The sequence below is a fragment of the Berghia stephanieae genome, chromosome 2, assembly GCF_034508935.2.
Source record: "Berghia stephanieae isolate SIO BIC M18660-M18661 chromosome 2, UCSD_Bste_1.3, whole genome shotgun sequence".
Taxonomy (NCBI): Eukaryota; Metazoa; Mollusca; class Gastropoda; order Nudibranchia; family Aeolidiidae; genus Berghia; species Berghia stephanieae.
In genome coordinates, this window is record NC_088361.1 from 30,935,107 (window position 1) to 30,951,025 (window position 15,919).

A 15,919-nucleotide genomic window follows, 5' to 3' on the forward strand; every position below is an offset into this window, starting at 1 on the left:
AACAAAAACCAGGACATCACTGATAAGACATGGAAGACATTTTGTATGAGGATTGCAAGGCACACAGCTTGGTGTATGGCTCTATAATCCTTCGGCTTAGGAATACAAAACAAGAAAAATGATAAACTGTAAATTATGGAACGTTCTTTTGTCACCAATGAAATCGCTTATCTACAGATTAGCATTATCGTGTAACCTCTTCTGGCATGATCATTAACCCTATACAGGCGGGATTTAATTTTACTCCAACCTGAAACGGGATAACGTATTTTACCGTTTCACCAAGAGAGCGATAAAAATATGTTTACTCTGACTGCTGGAGTTCGTCTCAAATCTTATTGTTGTCTTGAAGGTACTGCCCCTTCCTACCTTTCGGAACTAATTGAAAGATATTCAAAACCCCGCCCCTTACTTCGGCCAGTGATTCCACAAAACTAGTTGTCCCTCGAATTCGGAAAAATGCTGGAATGAGATCCTTTTCTCATTTCGGACCCTCTATTTGGAACGCCTTAACGCAGAGCATTCGTGAAAAAGAATCTTTGTCTATTTTTAAACGTTCGCTTAAAACATATCTTCGATTTTAGTAGATGGTATGAGAAGCAAGATAGGTTTAGTTTGTGTTGTGTGTGCGTGTGTGTGTGTGTGTGTGTGTGTGTGTGAATGATTATGTTTCAGCCAAAGTAATTTGTAATTTAAGCGCTTAGAGTCTGATGTCTCGGAGTTATAGCGCTATATAAGTTTTCAGCATTATTATTATTATTATCATTATTATTATTATTATTATTATTATTATTATTATTATTATTATTATTATTATTATTATTATTATTATTATTATTATTATATTATTATTATTATTTTATGCGCTTTGCCAGTAGAAAGCCAAGTCAAGTCAATTATTCAAATAAAACAGATAAACATTATAGAAACCCTAAAATTAATCATAGTATAAGTAAACAACACATATACAATTCAAGTAAAAAAATCACTTACAGTATCATAGGTACAAAATTATCGATCACTATCCCTTCACTAAGGCTGGAGTCGGTGACGCCCATTAAGATACAACAAGGTATAAAGTAGAATCGAACCCTGCCTGTTTAGGGTTATACAGATCACATGGTCACAATGTTATTATTTGTTTCAATCTAACTTTCCCATTCTTCTTGGAAGTAAACCTGGTGTTTTGTGAGACGACACTGTAAGATTTGTCTTTATCGTGTCCTATCGTATGGATTATCTACAGTTTTAGTTCTCCACGTTCAGGTGGGTATCTAAAACCATAACTCATTCCTTTTTTAGGGGGAGTTCTAAACAAGTCCACTAATATTATATTTTAAAAGACGAATTAGAATTGTTGGAGTCTTGCAGCCTGGGGGCTTTGGAATTCAGTGCAAGTTCCAAATCGGGACGCGACCTTCTTGAGAACAAGTAACGCGGAATTTGTCTAAATTTTCTAAATGCAAGAATTCAGGAATTTTTATCATTGCAAACTTCAAACAACGTTGATTGTATTATTGAATTTCGGATTGAAAGAAATTATCTTTATTTATTTTTTGTAATGTTTATGATGTCTTTTTTGTTGTATTTTACCAGGACGGGTTTTAGTATGAAATGTTCCTCTTAACCTGTTATGTTTTGTTTGATTGTTGTTTTTTTTTAAATATTAGTAAAAGTGACACAAAGCTGTTTAGAGCTGTGGACTATAAAAAGTAATGAACAAAAATGAAAATATAACAACTTCGAAAAAGAACAAAATACCAAACACGAAACGTTTTGGGCTAAAATTCCTTCTTCAGAAAATAACAAAAACATTAAAAACATTAAAACATGACTTAAAGTCGAGACAGACAGCAGCAGAAAAGTATTTGGTATGTCACGTCGGCAAGTTCGATCTCGAAATTTCGAAATTGCACAAATGTCTGTCTGGATTTTAAGTGATAAATTAATTTTTTTGACTATTTTTGTCATTTGTTGAAAAGGGGTCTTGCGCTCAAAACGTTCCGTGTTTGTTTTTTGGGGGTTTGTTTTGGGGTTTGTTTTTTTTTTTTTTGTTTGTTTGTTTTGTTTGGTTTTTGGTTTTTTCTAAGCGGTTATATTCAATTTTGTTTATTATTTTTTAATGCTATTATTCTCGCTCAATGTTTTTACAGTTCATATTTTTTAGACAGTTTAGTATTCGCCGTGAGTATAGATGCTGACCGCTAAGATGACGTCATTTGTGAGTAGCATTTCGTTGGCAATACTATGCGTTACCTCTTTGGCGTACGGGGCTCACGAATTGTTGAAAAACCCCAGCTTTGAGCACGGGATTACCAACTGGCATCACGATGGATTCTCCATGCAGGCGGAGGGACTTTACGTACACAAAGGGGTTGCATCTGTCAAATGTACTGGCAGGTAAGTGTTAGCCCGTCAAAAAATGTTCTTTTAAAAATTTAAATTGAGATTGATGTGCGTTTTTTGTTTGTTTCTTTGTCTGGGGTTTTTTTTTTGGGGGGGGTCTTTTTTGTGTGTTGTATTTTTGTTTTGTTTTGTTGTTGTTGTTTGGGGGGGGGGGGAGAGGAGGGTTGTGTTGTTTGTTTTGTTTTGTTTTTGGGGTTTTTTTTAGGGGGGGGGGGGGTATTTTTTCTACCATATCTCCCAAACTGCAAAAACAAAATAATAGATCATGCCTGCCAATACGATCACAAACTACATTATCGTTAATCAGAAATATGTGCAAACTTCACAGCTTATAGTTTATTAGAGGTAATTTGTTGCTTCTGGCTCTCATAAGACAGTAAACAGTAGAATGACGCCATCAGCAAACTATCTACAAAGCCACACAATTAGATGACCATAAAACTTAATATTCTGCATCTGGTTCAACTTGACATGGTACGGGTTTGCTGCGGTGGGGCACATATGATAAACAGTTGTACTCTGATAAAACACTTTTTTTTTCATTTTGGCCATAAAACGTTCACTTCAAACATTCCGATCGATTAAAACGATCCTCAAGATGTCAGAAGTTCTCAAACCTAAGACTTCTTTGAACCCCCGGGTTTAAAACTTTTGGACTTCGTTAGAATTATGTAGTCCGCATAAAGTCAAATTCTGCTTAAATTCAACACCGCTTGTTCGTCCCAAACTTTCTGTTCTTTATCTATGCGTGTTTCATTGATAAATGGTATAGTCAACCCAGCTTAACCTCACATTACCAACCATTGGTAAATCGTCACATGCGTTACGATGAAATCAACAATTTTCTCATTCAGATACATCACAAAATTTAGAGAACAAAATTGGTGAAGCTATAAAAACTTGATATTGTGTTGTAGAACTCATTTTGCAGAACAATAGTATGTATAGAATGTACTATTTTTGTGTTGGGTGGGTGTGAAATCTCTGGGAAATTTCTAAAAATGGCTGAAAAGGAGAGGGTTAAAGTTAACAAATCTTTCTTGTCCGGCAGTGCTGGCTCTATCAGGATTCCAATGTAAATGAATCCATCGATATTTGATGTAAAAATCATCCAGCCTAGATAAAAACAGATGTGTTTTGTCAGAACACAGCCGTACTGCAGGATGCATGCGATATTAAAAAAGAAAAGAATGTATTTGTTCCTGTACATAATGTTCTTAAACGTCTATTTTCCCAAAGGACTCGAACCTACCACGGCCCAGGACAGGACATCGATATCAAACGTGGTGGACGCTACAATTTCAACTCGTACATCAGATTGATCAATGAAAACCCCAACAAAATGTACCAGCTGGCTCGAGTCAAAATTGCATTCCATCTCCCTGACGGTATGATGATCTGGGGACATAGATATTAAACCTTGTACGACAGATGTATATCTATGTCTGGGGAATTGTAGATGAGAAGCCTATGTGCAAAAATCTATCAAATTTTGATAACTTATAACTATTTACCCCCCCCCCCCCCCCCCCCCCGACCCCACCCCATTTCCTTGGCCTATTAATTGGTTGCTTTCGCATGTTTCACTAAAATCCCAACCTATAGGTTTAAAATCTACTAAATTATACAATATAAATATCTAGTTATTGGTCCAAAACTAAAGTGCTGTTGGTATGTATACTAAATTATGTACATTAACCAGCAAAAGCCAACAAACTGTAAAGTGCTTATACCATGTTTTAAAGAATGGGGCGTGGATTGATAAAAATAAAGATACAATATTATTCATTTAGGATCAACTTAACTTTTAATGAAAAACTGAAGGCTTTTATTTACAGGAATTTGTTGGGTTTTTTTGTTTTGTTTTTGTTTTTTAATATTTGTTTTTCCATTTTCTTCGTTTTTCAGGCAAGACAATTTACTTCCCCGTGGCACGAAGACCGTATCTCACACAATCTGAAGGTTGGGTCGCCATCGGTGGGGATTTTGTAGCCCCTGATGTTGGTGGGTTAATTGTTACATTCCTTTCAATTCAATATGTTTGTTGTTTTTTTTTTTGTTTTTTTTTTCTTGTTTTTTGTTTGTTTTTTTGTTTGTGTGTGTGTGTGTGTGTGTGTGTGTATGTGTGTGTTTGTTCTTTTTTATTGGGGGAGGGGGGGGGGGTTGCTGATTTGTTCGTTTGTTGTTTATTTTATTTTTGTTGGTTTGCTTTATTTTTATTTTATTTTTTGTTTTTTGTTTTGTTTGAAAATCCTTTCTTTCGATACGCCAGCTTAGACTCCTGTTATAATTTCTTTATTGAACATACATTTTAATCAAGTTTAATTTTGAAATAGCTAGATATTATAGCATCTCTGCTTCCCCTTGTTTCTATCAAGATGTTATATTCCATTACAGCTTGCCATTTTGTAATCTTGTTTTCTTAGATATTGAAATAAGGTGTTATTATAATACGATTTTTAACCCTTTCATCGGGAACTTATTTATTGACCTCAAGGAAAGATTTCGAAGATTCGGTCTTTTGGCTCTCAGGTCAATACAATTCCTGATATCGGTGAAAAATCGTATAATGTTATCGTATTTTTCTGTGGTTGAAGCGTGGACAAGTGCCCGTCTCTACGTGGAAGGATTGGACCCCCATGTAGACTATTACTATGATGACGCAACTTTGACAGAAATTCCAACCATCGACTGGGAGACAGAGGCGAACAATAGAATTGAAAACCTCAGGAAAAGCAACATTCATTTCGTGTAAGTGCCAAGTTTCACTGCAATAAGGCCCTGAAGCCAAAATTTATTCCGATTTTTTAAAAGGCGTTTAACGCACAGTAATAACAATTGATTATCACCCTTTGGATAGTACTTAATCAGTCGCAAAGAACTTTCTGTTTTGTTTTGTTTCTGTACATTTAGTTTGTGTCTTTCAATGAAGCCCAAAACGCATCGTTGTAATTCCTTTCTTGGTAACAACAGTAAAAGTTCTTGTAATGTCAGGTTACAGAGAAATCGACGTGTACTTATTGTCAGGTCAGATAACCCAAATTGTTTTGGGCTCATTGTTGTAATATAAATACTTTCAAACTAGCGTAAAATATTTTCCATTACAATAATGTTAAATTGCTTCGGTTATCAGACCTGCAAATGTGTAAACGTCGAAAAAAAAATATAACCCATACTTTAAAGAATCAAGACGACTTTATAACGTTTAGACTGGACCACCTCTGGATACTGCTGTAAGGGGTTTGGGGGATGTTCTAAATCAAAACCAAATAAAAGAGGCAGTTTTATTCATATTTAAAACCTAATAAATTTAATTTTATGATAATTTTGATATTCTATTCCCTCCCTCCTTCTTCGCCCATTCTACTCGCCTCCCCCCGGCCAATTCCACCATCCTGTCTGTGTTTCCAGTTTGAACGTGGATTCTCACTTCAAAACAAGTGATCTTATGGTTCAGGTAAAAACACTTCTGTTCAACAAACCTATAACATTATTAGACACCTTTTCCTCCAAGTTTGTATTTTTTTTTTAAAAGAGAAAACATCACATGCCATAGCTGTATCTTGGATTGAAACCCTCAACTTCCCGTAGTGAGCTGAGAGTTCAACTCTTGTAGACCTTCCTAAATCCTCACAACTTGTTACCCCTTTTCACGTATTTTCTGTCCTTGTCTTGGCAACATTAATAAGACTCTCCTTTGTCTCAGTACCATAGATATCATTAAACAAGATAATTGTCTATAACCTTTTTATATAGATAAACAATATCGCTTCCGCAGAGCATACCAAAATTACCCTAATCATCATCATTATCATCATCATCATCATCATCATCATCAGCAGCAGCAGCAGCAGCAGCAGCAGCAGCAGCAGCAGGAGCAGGTAAAGCATTATCATAATCATTTTTGTTACCACCAATCTCCACTATCATCGTCATCATCATCATCATCATAGTCCTCATCATCATCATCAGCAGCAGCAGCAGGTGCAGCATTATTATCATCATTTTTGTTACCACCATCTCCACTATCATCGTCACCATCATCATCATAGTCCTCATCATCGTCATCACCATTATCATCATCATCATCATCATCATCATCGTCATCATCATTATATCCATCACCAGATCGACCACAAGAAACATTCTTTTGGCTTCGGCTCGATGGTGCGTGCTGATTACATGGTGGACTCCAACTTCAAAACCTACCAGAACATCGTCGGCTACATGTTTAACTGGGCCACCATCCAGGATTACAAGTGGAAATACGATAGGGGCACTCCGGTAAGGAACAATCTACATTTATTTTGAACCACTGATTGCATTATTTTTAGACATACCTATTGTTCACCCAGACACAGTAAAATTTAATAGCATATATATTATATATATATATATATATAATATATATATATATATATATATATATATATATATATATATATGAGTGTTGGTGGGTACTCCTAGGTACGAAAGTGCTCGATTTTGATGATTAGAGCTAATATAAAATATAAATTGTCTTGGCCATATATAATGTGAGTGACAATTTATATATATATATATATATATATATATATATATATATATATATATATATATATATATATATCCCTCTCTATCTCCCTCTCATCTCCCTCCCTCTTTCTCCCTCTCCTCTCTTCTCAACTCCCTCTCTCTCTCTCTCTCTCTCTCTCTCTCTCTCTCTCTCTCTCTCTCTCTCTCTCTCTCTCTCTCTATCTATCTATCTATCTATCTATCTCTCTCTCTCTCTCTATCTTTCTCACTATCTCTCTCTTCCTCTCCCCGCCTCTCTCTCTCTCTCTCTCTCTCTCTCTCTCTCTCTCTCTCTCTCTCTCTCTCTTTCTCTACCTACCTTTGTGTTTCTTAATAAACTTTTTACAGAATCGTGGCATGCACATACGACATAAAATGACAGTTTAAAAGATATATATTAATAGAATATTCCATTTACGAATCAAATCCCACGTAACAAATGGTTGGAGACTGTTTTGTTCTTTGCAGGCCCATCCAGACTTCACCGTCGCCGTGAAAGCAACTGATGAGCTGATAAGACGTGGGTGAGTGTTTGCTAGTAATACAAATTATTTGTTTTCTGACTGCTTTGAGAGAATAAGAGTAAAGAGCCTTTTCCAGAGACTAAACTTTGCGCCACCGGAACTCGAACCATAGACCTACCTGGAAGAGGGGAGAGGGTCATGCCACAAGGTCACAAAGCTTGTCTGTATTTAATCACATCCGAGGAGACTATTCTAAGAAATATCAGAACAATCAGACCATTTATTAATAGGGAAACTTGCAACAAATTGGTAACATCTTTGATATTCCCGAAAATGGACTACTGCAATGCACTGTTTGTTGGTCTCACAAAGGACAAAATAAATAAACTCCAGAAAATACAGAATATAATATAATAATATAATAATATAATAATATAATATAATAATACTTTATTGCATCCCAAAAAGGAAATTTTTTGTACAGACGTGTTATAATTTACACATAAGATAAAAATACAATGGAAATAGGATGTATATATATAAAAAAGGAGCAGCTCTATAACCAGAGCTGCGCTTTATAATATGAATAATTTCAACACTGTAAAATAGTTAAAACTGTCACTATAAATTGAAAATTGAAAAGATTGCAAAACAAATAAATTAATAAATTAATATTTATATTTTTAAAAAGTAAAAATGAGAAATAATTATATAAAATGATTATTGCTTGTTGTTATAAAGCCTAATACTGGACGGCAGAAAAGATTTTCGGTGTCTCTCTGTTTTCGTTGAAATAGAGAAAGGGCGACCACTTCTTTCTGACATAATAATTGATGGTCTTAGTGGATGATACTGGTCATTTAATATTTTAGTTATTTTATTTATACAAAATTTCTCGTATAAAAGATCTACATCGTCAACATCATTTATATAGCGTTTAATGGATTTTTTAATATTTGAATTTATTTTGTTCCTTTCCACTGCTAAGCAATTGCCTCCCCAAGCTGTTATACAAAATGACAAAACACTTTCGATTACTGCTCTATAAAATAATGTGCAGAGGGTTTTATCTATTCTAAACTGAGAGAGTTTCGATAAAAAATATGTACGTCTGCACATCTGATGCCTAATTATTTTCAAGTGTTCATCCCACTTGAGCCTGTCATCAATAGTTACACCAAGGTATTTGTAGTGAGGAACTCGCTGGACGAATTGGTCCTTTAATTTTAACGGTTCTATCGGTTCCTTCACTCTCCTAAAGTCAATCACTAGCTCCTTTGTCTTGCTTATGTTAAGCTCTAGGTGGTGGGCATCACACCAAGACACAAATCTATCAATTTCTTGCCTATAAGCCACTTCGTTGCCATTTGTTATGAGGCCTTGAAGAGCGGTGTCATCTGCAAACTTTATTAAAGGTACACTCAGGTTTTGACTTCTACAGTCATTCGTGTATATTGTGAATAATACAGGGGACAATACACAACCTTGAGGAGCGCCAGTATTTGTAGTTATACAGGAAGATTTGTTTTGCCCTAATTGAACATATTGTGCTCTCTCCGTAAGAAATTCGAGCACCCAAGCAATTATATACTTGTTTAAATTCAGACTAGTCAATTTTTGAACAACCAACTGAGGTTGCATTGTATTGAACGCTGAAGAAAAATCTGCAAAAAGCAATCTGCAATAGCTCCTAGCGTGATCTAGATGCCTGTAGATGTTGTTTGTAAACAGCAAAATGGCATCCTCTACGCCACGTCCTGGTTTGTAAGCAAATTGATGACTATCACTCAATGGCATAAACTGATTCCTAATTTTAACAAGAACAAGTTTTTCTAAAGATTTCATGACTATTGAAGTCAGTGCAACAGGTCTGAGATCGTTCATAGTTTCAAGTTTTTCTTTTTTTGGAACAGGAATAATTTTTGAAGTTTTCCAAATTTCAGGGATTGAAACGCATTGGAGGGACCAGTTAAAAATATGTGTATAAATGGGGGAAAGCTGGTGGGCACATTCTTTTAATAGTTTTCCTTTCAATCCATCCGGCCCAGCAGCCTTCCTCTCGTTTAGTTTCGAAAATACGAATCTCGTTTCCTCTTCACTGACCTCAACAGCCATTTCATCTTCCAAAGCCCTGTCTAATTTATGTTTTTCATTTTCAATATCAAATTTGTTTGCTGTGTCGAAACGTGAATAAAATTTATTTAAAGTTTCAATTTCGATATCTTCTGATATAATCGTGGGCTTTGGATTATAGTTCACAGCAGTTTTAAGCCCCCGCCACGTGTCCCGTATATCCCAGAAGAAAAGCATTTTTCAATTTTATTTTTGTACTTGTCTCTACAACTAGATATTACCCTCTTTATCTCTTTTTGTTTTGTTTTCAGATCTTTTTTGTTTCCACTAGTATAGAGAGTTTTCTTTTGGTTCAATAAAAGTTTTAGATCTTTTGTTATCCAAGGCTTGTTGTTAGGATAATATTTTATTTCTTTTTTACAAGACACTAGCTGTTCACAGAATTTTAAATACTCACTCACACAGTCATTCAGCTCATCCACACTATCACATGAGTCGATAAAAACATTCCAGTCAGTGCATTCAAAACAACCACGCAAATCTTCACACACACTTCCGTTCCAGATCTGTACACTTCTCTTTACTGGTTTTACACGTTTAAAAACAGGGCGGTAGGTGGGGAGTAGCAAGATCATGCAGTGGTCAGATAAACCTAATGGGGCACGGGGTAAACATTTATAACTATTTTTAATATTACACAGGAATAAATCTAATGTTTTTTTGTCCCTTGTCTCGCAGTCCACGTATTGATGAAGTCCCGGGAGAGTAAAATCGTTACATTGGTTAAAATCGCCAGTGACCATCAATACGGCATCGGGTGACTTAATTTGAATGTCCTGTATTTCTTTCCTCAAAATATTTTTCGCTGTGGTGTTGTCTGATGATGGTGGAATGTAGACGTTGATGATGATGACATGAGTATATTCCCGGGGTAGGTAATATGGTCGTGACGAAACAGTAATAAATTCAATATAATCGTCACAATACATTTTCTTTATCTGACAGTTATTGGGGTGGCACCATTTGTTGTTAATATATGTGCACACCCCACCCCCAGTTCGTTTATTTACATTAGTCCGATCTCCTCGAAATAGTGAATATTGTTCAATATTAAAACATGATGATGGTATGTGAGGAGATAGCCAAGTCTCTGTTAACGCTATTATGGAGGCTTGACGATAGTCACTATTAAAACGACACAGTGAAAACAGTTCATCAATTTTATTTTTCAGTGATCTTACATTACCTGTCACAACACAGGGTAAAAATGGACGAAAAGGCCGTCTGTTAAATTTTGTTTTTATTCCTCCCTTTCTCCCCCTCTTTCTTACTTTAATAAACGATGTGTCAATAGTGGGTGGTGGGGGTGACACGGGTTGGAGGGATCGGAGAGTCTCTGGAGTATAAGTTATCGATAGGCTTATTTTGGCAGTAAAATCACAGGCTAAAACACCATTTATGCTTATAAATATACTAATAAATATAAAAATCAGGAACAATATATACTTCACATCCATACAAACATGGCAGCCCGCGTTGTACTGCAGAAAGACAGGAAAACTGCAGCTCCCGAATTACTACAGCAGCTGCATTGGCTGCCAGTGGACCAGAGGATTAAATATAATTCTTCAACTGTCGTTTTCAAATGCTTGGAGGGCTCGTCACCAGCATATCTCTCAAACCTCATTGAACGGTATATCCCACAGCGATCGCTTCGATCAACGAACGACCTCAAATTGAAAACACCCCGCTGTCGAGTGAAGGCTGGTGAACGTGCCTTTCAGCATTCTGGCCCAAGGTTGTGGAATTTACTACCACTAGAGATAGTTCTTCGTCTTCACTAGAGGAATTCAAGCGTCGATTGAAGACATTCTTATTCCGACAGGCTTTCCTTTGATTATGTGTATAATTAGCGTTGTTCGTGTACTGTGTAAGGGCTTATGCTTAAGGGCTTAATCTATGTTATGCGCCCAGAGCCCTCCTGATGAACGGATGTTTGGTGCACTATAAATCTATACCATTATTATTATTTATTTAATTTTAGTTTAATAAGATAATCTGATTTCCAATACTTTATCTCTGAGTACATACAAACATCTTCTTCTTTCAGCTTATCCCGCAGTTTGCAGGGTTGCCATAATGAATGCAACATCTCCATGCATCTCGCCCGGTTCAGCGCATCATCTTCCTCCAGGCCCAGTTCATATCATCCTTTACCTTATCCCACCATCTAGTCTTTGGGCGTCTCTTTTTCCTCTTTCCCGCTATTTGTAAGTCCAATACGTTCCTTTCCTCGTACATACTAACATGGGGACTGCAATATAATAAACAAATGAATATGACTGTTTCAAACCGTTTTGAGGCTGTTGAATTTATTCATTATTCTATAATCGTTCTCTAGCACTCCGATTCATATCAATTATATTTTTCTCCCCCCCCCCCCCCCACCCCCAAACCCTTCCATCAGGCTAAAAGTCCGAGGTCACTGCATGTTTTGGGCGGTGGATAAAAACGTGCCGGATTACGTCCGTGCTATGGATGGTCCCGGGGTCAAAAAGGCCGTGGAGGAACACATCAAGTATATGACGGGCATCAGTAAAGGAAAGTAAGGCACAGCACCTCATCCTCTTCGTCTTGCCAATATTATCCGCTCAACGTCGTTATCTATTTGTAATGTATCCATTGTCATTCTTGTCTCTGTCGTCCTAGACGTCATCATTATCATTATCATTTTAACTTCTTCTTCTTCTTCTTCTTCTTCTTCTTCTTCTTCTTCTTCTTCTTCTTCTTCTTCTTCTTCTTCTTCTTCTTCGTTTGTTATTTTATCGTCCTAGTAGTTTCATTTCCCCTTTTCGTCCTCCTCCTCCTATTTTCCACGCAACCCCTATATAAAATGACGGACATTAACAACACTCCTCTCCCTCCCCCACCCCCCACCTCCACTTCCCACCTTCACCCCTCACACTTCCCAGACTCGACCACTGGGACGTCAACAACGAGTTGGTCCATGGACATTTCTTTGAGGAGCGAACCCAAGACCCCAAGTACACCCAACACATGTTTCAACAGATTCACACAGAGGATCCCAAGCCGATACTATTCCTTAATGAATATTCAGTGGTTGCGAATGGCGATGCCACACAGGCAAGTTGTTTCTATTTCCACTCTTGATTTACAAGAAATAGATAGTATGCACTTGGCTAAGAAGCTCACAACATTGCCATCTGGAAGTATAACGGACCAACACACAAAAACTATGTGTAATCTTGAACTTGTTTAGTCTGATTTATACAGTTTAGTGAAAAGTACTCATAAACCCGGATGGCAGAAAACAATAAAAAAGACCTGAGTGACGTCATATTCGTTCTATCTATAGCTAACCCCTATTGTAGTAGTAGTAGTAGTAGTAGTAGTAGTAGTAGTAGTAGTAGTAGTAGTAGTAGTAGTAGTAGTACAGTAGAGCATGCCTATAGCGGAAAATCCCGCTGTAGGCAAGTTCCCGCTATAGGAAAGCGGGGGAAAATGTCCCAAAAATATACACGATTACCTCCCTTGAATGTCAATAAAACTAACGTGACCCATGAGCCTTGAAATGGACTATCTTTGGTTCACTTTTTGTTTTTGGTTTTTTTTTTTTTTGTTTTTTGTTTTTTGTTTTTGTTTTTGTGTGTCTTTATTTTATTTTTATTTTTATTATTTTTTTTTTTTTTTTTTTGGGGGGGGGGGGGGGGGGGGGGGGGGGGGGGGGGTCTGAGGTTTAGGCAGGAAGGACTGTACTGTAAAGTGTGCCCCTTCCTCCCAGTACGTCTCATGGGCTTGGGGGAATCACACCTGATGGTTGTCTTTCTAAACAGGCTTGAAGAAAGCCTTGATGCTTGACTGTTTCTTTGACTTTGTGACGATCTCATAATCCCTGCAAATTTGCGATTTCGTCTTCCTTTTCTTGTCTACTTCGTTGATTATTTCAGCTTTCAATTCGAGTGAGAAACATTTCCTCTTTCCTTTGGTAGCCATTGTTTCCTCAGGATTTCTCTTGATACGAGTACTAAAATAGTAAAAATAATACGATTCGAACGAGTGCGAGTGATGCGTATGCTTGAGCAGCAACAATTGCAATGAATGAGGAATGGCCAGCGACATCTATAGTCCTAGGGAATGGCACAATAGGGCTGATCTGGATTAAAATGTACACACCACCGCGTGCGTACAAGCCTCTTCTCTCTAATTGGCCAAGGGCTTTACATACGGCGTTAGCTTGTGCAACGCATCTCTTTTAACCCTCTTCTTACCAGCCTTTTTCAGGATTTTCCCCAAAACTTCACATCCAACACACACAAAAATATATTTCTTATCACTCAGACATAACAGCAGTAAAATTCTTGCGATACATAGTTTCTTTAGCAAAACATTCTCTACAACACACTGTTTATTTTCTTTAAACTTTATAATGTACAAAAAAAAATTTGAATAATAAAACTGTTACTGTAGTTGTATCATAACGAATGTGACGATTTTCCTATAGTTGGTAAGGAGAGGGTTAAATCAAGTTGCCCAACTTTTAATCACCGCAAGACTGACCAGTCAACGCATACAATCATACAAAGAAATAGAGCGAGCGGCAAAAGAAGTGCGGGTAGACACGAGAGGTGTGAGTGAAGACACGAGCGAGACAAAGGCAGACGGAGGCGTGTGTGTTAGAGAGAGACATTAGGCTTTTAACGAAATCGGGTCGAACGCCGAACCCGAACGCCGAACCCGAACGGATATAGCCTTCTCACGTGACCATGAACGAGATCTGGATAGTGAAGACTCTCAAGCGGTATGCAGCATCGGATCTAATGATAGAGGATAGCTTGGGTTGCTGTTGGCTTGTGTTAGGGGAGGGGCAAGGTCAGTGTCATTCAATAGTATATAATTGTGCATGTGGCGCTCTATACAGAGAGAAAATTATAAATTGATTACGGGGGAAGGTGGGGGGAGGGGGGGGGGGGTGGGTTGACCACAAACGATCGAGGTGTTGGGCTTCGGGGAGACCATGATACGAAATCAAAGAGAAAAGGCCGCTGGTACTTGGATGGTGGAAATGGTTGGGGGGGGGGGGGAGTGACAATCAGCATGGGATGTATATATTAACATTAATAATATAGGCAATAGATGACCAGGGATGTGTATTGTTTGTGTATTGTTTGTATATGTTTGTGTGTGTGTGTGTGTGTGTGTGTGCGCGCGCGCGCGCGTGTGTGTGTGTGAAAGGGATTACACAAAAACACCTTTCTCTGTAGCTTCCAAATGATTACATATACGATAAATTTGAAACCCACATTGTTTGAATCAGCTCACTAATTCCTGAGCCTTGAGATGGTGACGCAACTATTACATACAAGACCTTGCAGTCGAGACGGCAGGGCTTTTGGGTTACACAACCACTATTTACCCATCGGTCAGCGGTACTCTTTGATGTATACAACACTCACCGCCTTTACGCGAAGCCGCCTGCCCATAAATCAAGAGATGGTCTCCTAACTGTTCACAAGCGAACTGTCAAACGAGCAATCGATGATTGGATAAGAATCTCAAGATTTCATATAATAAGGTAAGTTTTGGAGAGGTGATATCCCCCACCCGTCATCGGACAGAACTTTCATTGCGTTATATCATATGAGCTCCGCCCATTGTCTTTCTATTCGGGAGTGACGAGATTAGACGAGAGGACGCGAGAAAAAAAATGGTCACGTGTTGGGCAAGTCGTTCGTTAGGCGAGCTTCGGTGTCTAACTATAACTCCGTAATGCCAAGTTTACGTCACTCGCTGAGTCACGGCGCGTGAAAGATTTAGCCGATCGATAAATTCTTGGCCCGACAGCTCGCTCAATTTTTCCCGCTGTAAGCAAGTTCGGACCTTTCCTTGACCCGCTAAACCCAAGCACAGGTAAATGAATTTATATAGTTAAAAAAAAGCGGGGTTTGTGTAAGGTCCCGTTGTAGCGATGGTCCCGCTGTAGCGGGTGCCGCTATGGTCATGCTCTACTGTAGTAGTAGTAGTAGTAGTAGTAGTAGTAGTAGTAGTAGTAGTAGTTTTACTATTCTGATTTTTATTATTATTATTATTATTATCATCATCATCATCATCATCATCATCATCATCATCATCATCATCATCATTATTATTGTCTTGGATGTAACGTCCATAAGCCAATAAGGTTTTGACGGAGAGCTCCACACAAGTATAATTCCATTCCAATCCATTCCATTCCAACTATCAACTCTTTCCACCAGGCATATCTGACCCAGATCAAACAGTTTAAGGCCGCCCACGTAGGCCTGGGGATGGTTGGAGTTCAGAGCCATCTAAATGGAAATCCTGATTTGACTGTACTTAAGGTAACAACAAAATATTGTATTGTATTAATATAATATTATAAT

At 37.6% G+C, this 15,919-nt stretch overlaps 1 protein-coding gene across 1 annotated transcript; it reads left to right on the forward strand.

The window, feature by feature from the left end:
* Nucleotides 1-1,840: 1,840 nt before the first annotated feature.
* LOC144964700 (uncharacterized) lies at nt 1,841-13,206 on the forward strand. Its single transcript, XM_078899232.1, has 9 exons — nt 1,841-2,400; nt 3,646-3,794; nt 4,315-4,410; nt 5,004-5,157; nt 5,818-5,863; nt 6,535-6,690; nt 7,429-7,484; nt 11,965-12,102; nt 12,470-13,206. The coding sequence occupies exons 1-9, from the start codon at nt 2,195-2,197 to the stop codon at nt 12,666-12,668; spliced, it is 1,200 nt and encodes a 399-aa protein (XP_078755358.1). The 5' UTR covers nt 1,841-2,194; the 3' UTR covers nt 12,669-13,206.
* Nucleotides 13,207-15,919: the final 2,713 nt, after the last annotated feature.